The sequence below is a fragment of the Parasteatoda tepidariorum genome, chromosome 9 (genome assembly GCF_982258835.1).
Source record: "Parasteatoda tepidariorum strain Cologne lab strain chromosome 9, Ptep-v5.0, whole genome shotgun sequence".
NCBI lineage: Eukaryota > Metazoa > Arthropoda > Arachnida > Araneae > Theridiidae > Parasteatoda > Parasteatoda tepidariorum.
Genome location: NC_141763.1, coordinates 59,844,184 through 59,855,724, shown reverse-complemented (window position 1 = coordinate 59,855,724; position 11,541 = coordinate 59,844,184). Strand labels below are relative to the sequence as shown.

General features: G+C 25.9%; 1 protein-coding gene across 1 annotated transcript; it reads left to right on the top strand.

Annotated features, from left to right (window-relative positions):
- Window positions 1–1,426: 1,426 nt before the first annotated feature.
- LOC147804093 (uncharacterized) lies at window positions 1,427–9,579 on the top strand. Its single transcript, XM_087151919.1, has 2 exons — window positions 1,427–1,688; window positions 8,527–9,579. Exon 2 carries the CDS (start codon window positions 8,549–8,551, stop codon window positions 9,386–9,388), a length of 840 nt encoding a protein of 279 aa, XP_087008045.1. The 5' UTR covers window positions 1,427–1,688; window positions 8,527–8,548; the 3' UTR covers window positions 9,389–9,579.
- Window positions 9,580–11,541: the final 1,962 nt, after the last annotated feature.

The window sequence follows — 11,541 nt, the reverse complement described above, 5'->3', positions numbered from 1 at the left end:
CACCATAGTTGTTCACCCAAGACCCGGGAGAGTTAGAAAGCTTTATATATTAACCACCGTTATGACACATCATGACGCTTTAATTTACAATTTCAATTAATTGTACAAGAGTTCGCAATATGGAAAATATCATTCCAATAGCCTAGTCAGGAGATTAGAAATTTTCACTTTACTCTTTCCTAATTTCGCTTTGCCCTAAAAATATTTAAACGAATGGAATATATGTCATATTTTGTCGTTGCGGAGGTCACTATTATAAAGTTTTCTAACTCTTCTTAGACTAGGGTGTACAACTAAGGTGGTCTAATAATACTCTTACGTTCCAGATTCTCTTTGGTTTGACTACTGGCGGCAGACAACGAGCATCTCTCTCATACATCTCTCCCTTTTCATCGCTTTTAAATTTCTTTAAACATGTCAATTGAATAAAATGTGTTGGTTAAATTATAATACCTATAGAAATTGAAGCTAAAAATTTTTCTTGAAAATAGTACTTATAATTAAAATTTGAAGTTTTTTGTAATGAATACTAAAGTTTGAGCAACTTTTGAGTCAAAATTCTGACAAGGGCCCTGGCAAGTAAAATTTCTCCATCTTTATTTCTTGGAAAAAAATATTAAACTATTTTAACTCATTTAATAGTGCTTACTCGAAACAGGGAAAAATGTAATATGTTTTCAAAATTTATTTTTCCTGATAAACTCGATGATAATTATTAACTGACTCGGCAATATCTTTCAATAAATTTTCTATGTCATCTATATAGCTTTGTATGGTAGATTTACGTTAATATTTCAATTAAAATATTATCTCTAATTATGATATCTTGATCAGCACCTTTTTTTATACATTTTATTTCAGAGCAAAATTTTAATAATCAAATATTATTTTTCCTGAACTTCAAATTAAAACTAGCTGTCAAATGAAAACTAAATAATGCACTAAATTATCGTTAAAAAAGTATGTTCTGTTGTAAAATGATATATTTAACCTAGAGCTTGTTGTTTTAAGTTTTCAACAAAATGCTTAGTAAATAAGTTTTAAAATAATGTACACTCTTTACTAAATCTAACTGAGCATAACTTGGAAATGCCTAATTATTTATCTTTGTGTTAGAAACATTTTAACTACAAGAAATTAATTATTTATGTAGTTGATCCAAATAGTTTCAGTTATGCTTGTAAAAACAAGAAATAGTTAAAATTGGCAATCAGGAATACAGTGTAACGTTACATATTAAAACCCATGATAACTAACTAATAAGATAAGCTTTAACATGATTTCATCTCCAGTTCTAGTAGAACTCTTTTGTCATTGTACATTGATAACTTATTCATATGTTGCAAGCATAAGGTTTATCATTTGGAAGGGGTTAACATTGTATATAGGGGGAGGGAAGGGTGCAGCCTACTTCTATACTTTTGGAGACAGGTGTAAACCTGATTGGTTAAACATTCCAATAGATAAGAGCTATTGTATGACTAATTGATATTCTTGAATATTTGTTATACATCTCAAAAAAAGGATTGACCATTTAGTCTTAGAACTTCGTCTAAGAATCATTTCGTGTTGAAGAAATATTTGTTGTAGAAAATTGTGAGCCGTACAGTGAATTGCGGAAGAATACGAATTATATGCTACAGGACGCTATAGGGATACTTGACGTCTAATACCTCTGTGTTTGAAAGGTAAGCACATTTAAATGTTATTTTTGTTGAACTATTAATCTTCTTTTTTCATCTGTTAACATGAGAATTTCAGATAAATTCTAATCAATGTGGTTTATTTCTATATGTATTTCGCCTTATTTATATAAAAATAGGTTTTATTCATAAAATAGATAATACATATCTAAATTATATTTTACCTGCGATTTAGAATTTCATGAAAAGTTCATTTTTAGCATTTTCAGTTATTTGCCACTTTTACTTAAAATGTCAGGAGATTTTGAAACATAGGTTTCGTTAATTATTTTCTTAAAATTTAATTTTTATAAATTTTATTGATTTATTTTTTAGCTTTAGCAATTTTTTTTAGTTACTGTTTCATGATGTTAGTAAATTTAGATATTTTTCTCAGTTTTGGTATATTTTGTTTGAAGTGAATTTGTTTATATACTGATTTTTATCTATTTCATAAATTCTAAAACATTGCTAGTTAAGGTATTTTTCAAAATATAATTGTTTGTAGGTATTCCTTCTTTTAGAAATTGATTCGTAATCAAAAACTAATGTACAGTTTATAAATTTAATAATTTAGTCGTTCTCTGGTAATTAAAACGCTAATATTTGAATGAAATTAGCTACATATTTTAAACTTAACGTTGCAGTGCACATTTAGTGTTATTTTTCTTGTGTGTACTTCATTGTTGATGATAAGGTTCATTTCTCAAAAAAAAGCGAATTTTTAGGCAATTGTGATAGTTTTTAAAAACTATTTGCTTTGTAAAATACATTTTTCTTGCAAAATATGGAGGTATTTTTAAATTTATTTTATCTCGCTGAATTTCCAATGTTAATATAAGTACTAATTTCTTAATATGAATACAAATTTTTATTACATTGCTTTGAATAAGGTTTCAACCATATAAATTATGAGGCTATTTTATTAATCTGAAATATACAAATAGAAAGCTATATTAAGAGTTTTTCATTATAAATATCAATCAATATGTAAAATCGTAGACGAATATTTTTTTAAGGACAATGAAGCTTACTATAGTGATAATCTGACATTTTATTATAAAACTATTCTATTTATATTAAAAATACATCTTTGTGTAAATTGCGGAAATTATACACTGCGAGAATAAGTGTATTTAAAGCTACAAGATTATGGCAATATTTGTTCGTGTTTTTGGATCTATAGAAACACCAAGAAACATCGGTAATTTCTGCCGAGGAGCTTTAGTAATAATTTTGCTATTAGTCTATCTTGAAATTAAATATTTGGTCTGCTCCATAATATATTAGAAATACATATAGGTGTAATTTAATTATTGATTTGCACCAAGATTTATTTCAAAACCGAATAGTCTGTGCAAGTGTTATAAAGCGATGGGGCTCTCTAAAGTTAATGTTAGTATTCCGGCTCATCAATTTTTAGTATATCTAGATTAGAAATGAATGTTATGCATTGTTTAAAGTTACTACTTTCTTTAGAATATACAAAAGGAAAAAAATTAAAATGGTGTTCAGATATTAATATTTTATTTAATTCTCTCCATTTGTATTATATTTACCATTTTTGTTAGGTTCAAATATGTTAATCATTCTTAATTAGTTTAAAATTACTTTTAATATCATTGAGAATTTGAAACTTAAAATTTATAAAGTGGGTACTTTAGTTCAAATTACAGTTTATTGTTATAAAGTTTTTAGTTTAAATTTATATAGAGATAAAATCCAAAATCCGTTAAATTCCAAAACTTAATTGATTATTTTATTGATTTGACTTTAACATAATTTTTTTTTCACCACTGTTACAGAATGTTAGTAAATTACAATATTTTGTTCAGATTTGGTACATTTTGCTTGATGTGAATTTTTTAATTTTCTTATTTTTATTTACTTCTTACATTTTAAAACAATGCTTGTTAAGGAATTTTTTAAGACATCATTGCTTGTAGGAGTTCCCTCTTTTATATTTTGATTTGAAATTAAAACTAATAAATAGTTTATAAATTTGATAATTTAGTCGTACCCTGGTAAATCAAAAAAAAGCTAACATTGCAATGAAATTAGCAAAATTACTTTAAACTTAACGTTACGGTGCACATTTATTGTTATTTTTCGTTTGCGTGCTTCTTATTGATGATAGGGTTTATTTCAATATTTAAGGTTTTTATTAAGGTTTTATGTTTCAATATTAAGGTGAATATTTAAGGTTTTTTGTTTCAATACATCATCAATTAACACTGTTTTTTGCTGTTATTTTCTTCTTTAATTTTTCTTCCTTTGTTAATTTTTTCATGTTATTTTCTTCTTTAGAGATATTTATATAAATACAAATTTTTATTACATTGCTTTGAATAAGGCTTCCACCATTTAAATTATGAGGCTATTTTATTAATCTGAAATAAACATGTAGAAAGCTATATTAAGAGTTTTTACTTATAACAATTAAATTGGACAAAAATAAAAGGGTATTATTAATTATGCTCCAATAAAAAAGTTTGTCTAGAGTAAGTCAATAAATGAATATTTTTTTATTGCTGTAAAATAGTTAATTTCATTAATAATAAAAAAATATATGAAATTATAATTATTATATACAATGTTAAGGAACATTAGAAAAAGTCTAGTTTTTACATAAATTAGAAAAGATAGTATTCAAAGTAGATCATTTTACACATAATTTTATTATAAATTTTTACATAATTTAGAATAGCATACTACAAGCATAGATCAAAACTGGTAAAGATGAGAAAAAAATTGTAGCGTATTTTGCCTTTTAATGGTGTGATATGATCAAAAAAGCTTTTGAAAGCTATAAAGTGTTTATGAAGCGTTCCTTTTTCACACTTGGCAATTGTGATAACTTTACTTGTAAGTGGATATGTACAATTAAACTAAAGTGTATATACTTAATGCAGTATTTGTTATATCTAAGATTTTAATTTAATTATGTACAGACAATATATGGTATATTATTTCTAACAGGAGAGCTTAGCTTTATTTCACTCATAAAAGTCAAAGAAAGGGCCAAAGGCGAGCAGATTGTGCTAGCCTTTGCTAAATTTAGATATTGCTAAATTTAAACTTATCGTTTATTTGTACTTAAATTTATTTTCAAACCTAAGAGGGGGTTAATGTAGTTTTTGTTAGGCATAAATTTTTTCTCAGACTTCATAGGAAAGGCCTTAATAAGTATAATTTTATAGTTTAATCAATTAATATGTAAAATCGCAGAAGAACAGAATTTTTAAAAATTTCATTTTGTAATTTAATCACTCAATATGTAACTACAAGAATATATTAATATTTGTTCGTGTTTTTGAATCTATAGAATCACCAAGAAATATTGGCAATTTTTGCCGAGGGCCTTCAGTTATCATTTTGAGATTGGTCTTTATAAAAATTAAATATTTGGTCTGTACCATTAAAATTTGAAATACGTCTAGGTGCAATTTGATTATTTATTTGCACCAAGATTTATTTCGGAACCGAATAGTCTGTGCAAGAGTTATGGACCGATAGATCCCACTACAGTTAGCGTTAATATTCCAGCTAATCACTTTTTAGTATATCTAGGTTAGAAATGAATGTTATACATTGTTTAAAATTATTACTTTCTTTAATTAGTTTGAAATTAATTTAATATCTTTGAGAATTTGAAACTCTATTGAATACTCTTGAATATTTAAAAAGTGAGTCATTAGAAATTTTAAGAGATACTTTAGTGTCATATTTAGTTCATTTTAAAATTTTAGAACGACATAATCTAAGGTAGTGATATACCAAGTGTTAATGTTTTAGGAAAAGTAAATTTAAGTATAAATTGAAAGATTTATGTAGTTAATCATTGTTTTGATTCTTTCAAAAAGTGCAAACATAGAAATTAATTTGTTGTAAGTAAAATTTGAAATCATTGCGAGTTTAAGCACCTCTCTTGATTCTCCATTGTCTCAATTTGTACTTTTGCCGTTCAGTTATCCCAAATATCAGTGCAATGTGGATTTTAATATCAGCAACAACCTTTATTATAAAGACTATCTTAGGAAAAGGGGGAAACCTGAGTACTTACAATTAATCTATTAAATATCTCGTGAGAAAAATATGTTTCTCACGGTTAGTAAAGGGGAAACTATAAAATATTATTGCATATATACTTGAGATCTAAATATGGAACACTCGAGATCAAAATATAGAAAAGAGGAAGTGAATAATTAAGTGTGGTAAAGCGTTTCGCCTCAAATATTAAATAAGAAGATTTAGATAAAGGGATAACGTAAAGCTGAAGATTTTTATGTCACGTCCCCCTCTCCAAAAAATTTTAATTACCAAAGAAGTAAAAAATTATCTATTTGCAGTACTTTCCCTATGATACCTAGTGACATACTGAAATTGAAAAGAATTAAATTTTTAATGTTAATAATAATCAATACATAAAAGTAATATGAATTGTAAAATATACACTTTTCTTTAACACATGTTGATGCTTTTAACACAATTGAAAGGTTGTCGGGAAAAAAATTCTTTAGCAGCGATTTGATCTTCATTTTTAGCAGATTTTATGACTTAACAGTTTTATCAGTTCAAAGTCATTCAATTGAGGATCACACTAAAGTTTTTAACTAAGAAATATTATTCTTCACTATAACACAATATATTGAATATTTTTTGCCTCAAAATCATGTCAGCCATTTTGTTTCAAATTTTAGACTGTTGTTTAGGAGATAATCTTGTTTAAATATTATATATTATGTATAAATAAAATATTATATTATTAAGTATAAAGATATATTTCCATTCAAACTTGAATAAATTTTTTGACAAATTATTTTAATGTTACTTAAACCAGATATTTGTCATTACTTCTTTTCGAATTTTAGATTTTTGTTTAAAAAATAATTAGGTAAGGTAATTTAGTACGTTTGTACGATTTTATAATTCGAAGTATAGCTTTTTTTGAATTTCGTGAGTGCAATATATTAAGTGCTTGACCTCAGAAATGTTGTAAGACTTTTTTTTCTTTTTATTTAAATTTTAGGGGGTTGTTTAAAAAAATATGGCAGTAATGATATGAATTTTATATTATACAGTAAAATATAAAATATAGATTTTACTTAAAATTTATAAAAACCTTTTTAGGATTTTTTGCCTCAGAATAATGTCGATTCTTTCTTTTCTTCATTTTTTCAAATTTTAGAATGCAGTTTAGGAAATGATGTTAGTAATGTTATTTAGGATATTTGATATTATATTGTGTAGTAAAGTATATAAATTTGTTTTAAATAGTTTTTTAATTAAATTTAGGAAAGTTTTGGATATTTTTATCTCAGAATCTTTTTTATTATCTTGTTTCAAATTTTAGACTCTGACGTAGGGAATAATATTAGTTAAGTGTATTTAAAACGTTTGGCATTTTATATTGTAAAGTATGAAAATATTTTTAAAATAAAATTAATGAAATCGTTCTATAATGAGTTTTAACTCAGAAGTTTACCAGCCTTTTTGCATTGAAATTTCATGCTGTTCTTTAAGAAATAAAGTTAGTTTATGTTATTTAAAACATCTGATATATCACTGACGCCCGGTGTCTTATTGGTAGCGCTTCGCACTCCCGTGCCACAGGTCCGGGGTTTGATCCTCGATCTGGGCAAGGTTGACTCAGCCTTTCATCCCTTCAGTGGGTGGATAAATGAGTACCAAGCATGCTTGGGAACTAAACACTGGGGGTTGAGCGTTCGGCTGACCGCCTAACCCGAACAATCTGCTCCCGCACCCCAGAACCCAAGATCAAGAAAACTGAGATGGGCACTGTAGGTCTTGGACCTCTATGGGCTGTCGCGCCACTGAGTTTAGTTTTGTTTATATCACAGAATCTTGTTTTTTTGTTTAGGAAATAAATGTGTGATTTAGGAAATAAAGTCTATTTGTTCAGAATTTTGACAAAATTCAGGCAAAATGAGAGTTAAAAAGTTTCCTGCAAACTCATGCATTGCAGATTTTTACTTGTTTTTTTCTTTTTTATCAAGTTTTTTTTAAGTAATATCAAGTTTTTTTTAAAATGCTTTTTCTTCTCGGACATATCTTGGATAGCTGATGAAATGCTTTAAAATTAGATTTAAATTTAATAAAATTCATTTGCAATGATTATAGTCTCCAAGACATCAATTTAGACAAACATGTAAAGCCTGATAATAGTTCCGTGGTAATTTCAAAAGCCGGCAAAGATAGATAAGAATTGCTTAAGACAATTGTTATTATCCGAAAACTTTGAATATCGAACGAATCTATATCTCCTTGGGTTTGTACAAAGCAATTTAAATTTAATAAATGAATTACATTCCAATTACTCAAAAGATTGTTTCATCGACAATTGACAGGACTAGAAGTGTACTTTAAATCTTTATTTAGTATAAATTTTTTTAATTAGAATGAATCTGCACTTATTTTATAAAATAGTTTGAAATATAAATACTAAATGTAAGCTAAGAGGCATTAAAAGAATTTGCTGCTTAACAAAAATTATGCAATTAACATTTTGAATTTTAAGTATCAGGTTTCCTGAAATTTGCAATTTTACTAAAATAATTGAAATTAGTAAACAAATAAAAAACTTGAAATTAGTAAATAAATCATACAGAAAATTGTAAATATAGTAATTATTTATAAATAAATTAAGAACTTTAAATAATAACTGATTTAGTAAATCATTAGCCTGATTAGTAATATGTTAGTAATTAATCAACATTTCGACCTTATTTTCAATTATGAATTTGCTCATAGCTAAGTAGAAAATAATTTAATAAATAAAATTTTATGCGCCCATTTTTAATTGTGCCCTTTTTTTTAATTTCAGGCTTTGAATAATACCTTAGATCATGACAACTTGCAGTCGCTCAAGGTGTTTTGAAATTCGAAATTCGTATCGTAGAATTATTTTTGAAACTCCAGAGAAGATCAAAAACATCCAGGACATAAGCACGTTGAAGGCTGGGACAAATGCACCTACAAGAAGTGCCAGTGCTACAAATAAAAGACGCATCAAACGCGAACAGAGAGCTCTTGTATGCCGTCCACGTGAAGAAGAGGCATCGCATAAATCTGTACGAAATAATGAGTTAGATGGTTTTGAGGACTGCGTTCTGTGTTTAAACACCGAATTTGACTGGCCACATCTCTTGCCATGTGGGCATATTTTTCATAACGTGTGTGTATCCAATTGGTTAAAACACAATGATACTTGTCCTGTATGTTTCCGAAATTGGGAAAACCAGGTTCATACCAATCAAGTTCCTAACTCTTATTCTGATGTTGACATGCATAGAAATCCTATACCTGAGAGTTTGGCTACGAGCGTACACACCGGAGTTAATGATGCTTCAGAATCGGATTACCATAGGCCAGCAGACAAAGTTCATAGTGCACTCAAAGGACGAGTTAAAAGGTCAATTTACCGTAGAAGAAAAGTTATAGCCCGGCAATCGATTGAACAACTGGCACTTAAGAAGGAAATATTGGATAGTGTCTTACTGAATAACAGTGTTCCGGTATGTGATGTTTCTAAAGTGCTGTCACCTGATGAACCACAGTCCAGTGATCCTGATATCATAATTGATGGTGAATTCATATTAATTGATTCTACTGATTCTATTGCCATTTTTGAGGGAGATGCAATACAAGACAATGTTGAATTTGAGAATCTCAGTGAAAGTGTTTAAACATTATTTTAGCTAATAGTTCACCTATGATTTGAGTATTATCAACGGTATTTTTTTCTGAAAAATTGTATAGTTATTTTTTTCATGTTTTCATTTAAATTTTGACAAGACACTGTGATTAATTTTTATTGCATGTTACTTTTATAGGATTGTAGATGAAATTCATATCATTGTTAAAAGAATGAAATTTTAAATAAAATTTTACTATTTAATATTTTATACTTATTCAATCAAGCAAAAAAAATTAAAAACTGAAAGGATATTTATTTTTTTCTCTGATAAACTAATAGGAAATTATTATGTTATTTAAAGGGAGTTTGAAGATACATTATCAAGCTTTAAATGTCATGAAATTTCAGAGGGAGTCAAAAATCTAAAATCATGTATGCACACATGTTGTGTTTCAAGAGATGTAAAAACAGAATAAGTTTCATATAAAAGAAGACTTAGAGAATTAAATTAAATAAGAACCTATAGGAACTATAAAATTTAGATTTGTTATACAAAACTAATTATTGATTTTATGGCTGTTATTGCAGAAAACTCTTGCCTTTAGGAAAATGGATCTTTAAAACAAAATCTTAAATTTTTGAATGACTACAAGTAAGTGAAGTTTAAAAACCACAAGTTCAATCGATTGTTAGATAAACTTTCCAAATTTGCTCATACTCTTGACAGAAACTTTTAATTTTCATAGAAGGATATTTTAATGCCTAATATTTAAATTTTTCAAGCTACATAGAAGTAAATAATTGTAAAAAAAAATACATTTCATAACCCACCTGATATTGTTCAAATTGTTTTTGATGTTTGGATGAAGAAAATGACGTATATTCAATCACTATATATATATATATATATATATATATATGTAGTAATTTATATATATATATATATATATATATATATATATATATATATATATATATATATATATATATATATATATATATATATATATATATATATATATATATATATATATATATATATATATATATATATATAAATATATATACATATATATATATATATATATATATATATATATATATAAATATATATATATATATATATATATATATATATATATATTTATATATATATATATATATTTATATATATATATATATATATATATATATATTTATATATATATATATATATATATATATATATATATATATATATATATATATATTTATATATATATATATATATATAAATTTCATGCAATCTCATTTCCGTCAGAAATGAGAATGCTCTATCCTAGTGGTGGCAGTTTAATTCTTCAATTATAAATAATCAGATCAATATTTCGCTTGTATTTCTATCGATTAAAACTAATTTTAAATCCCTGAAATGCAAGCATTTAAAAACAATGAGTCTATCATGCGTTAATCAATTTATATAAAGATTTATGTAATTCTAAATGTAAATAATTAAGTGAAATGATTACTGAACTGCACTTTTAAGAAATTCGAATAGTGTGAATTTTTATACATTAGTCATCATTGCAGATTAATGAGCTAAGAAAAAATTTTATTACATAAATGGTGTTTTAACTTATATACATATATGGTAGCCTATATTGTGTAAATTTAAAAACAAGGAAATTAAGGGGAGTCGGTAGGGCATGTATTAATGATGCTAAAACTGACGTTTTTTGATGTAACATGTCTAAGAAACTTCTTATGATATCGCTTTGGAATATTTTTGGCGATATTTGTAATTATATCAGTTATATGTTGTGATAATGTTTTAGCGTTAACCGGAATACTTTTCGAATTATGAAAGAATTTTGATGAATCTTCTTAAAAAATTCATTTCATTTCCGAATTAATTGATTGATTTAAAGATTGTCTTTAGATATATTTCTGTCCTACAAAAAAGAGCTGAAGTGAAATTTAAACGATATTTTCAAACGCATGCTATTAATTAACTATAAGACATCGAATAAATAATAGTCTTTAACAACCTTTTTTATCTTTTAAGAAAATAGATTTTAATGAACACAGCTTTATTTTCTTAAATTATATCTTTAAGTTTGCTTTTAAAAGGCTATAATAAAATAAATAAATAAAAATTTTAATAAGATAAATTTTAATAAAGGAAAGAAAGTTCAATATTTCAACATATTTATTTGAAATTAC

Bases quoted from the DNA above. Each gene is read 5' to 3' on its own strand.
- LOC147804093 (XM_087151919.1), top strand. From the start codon at position 8,549: ATGACAACTTGCAGTCGCTCAAGGTGTTTTGAAATTCGAAATTCGTAT.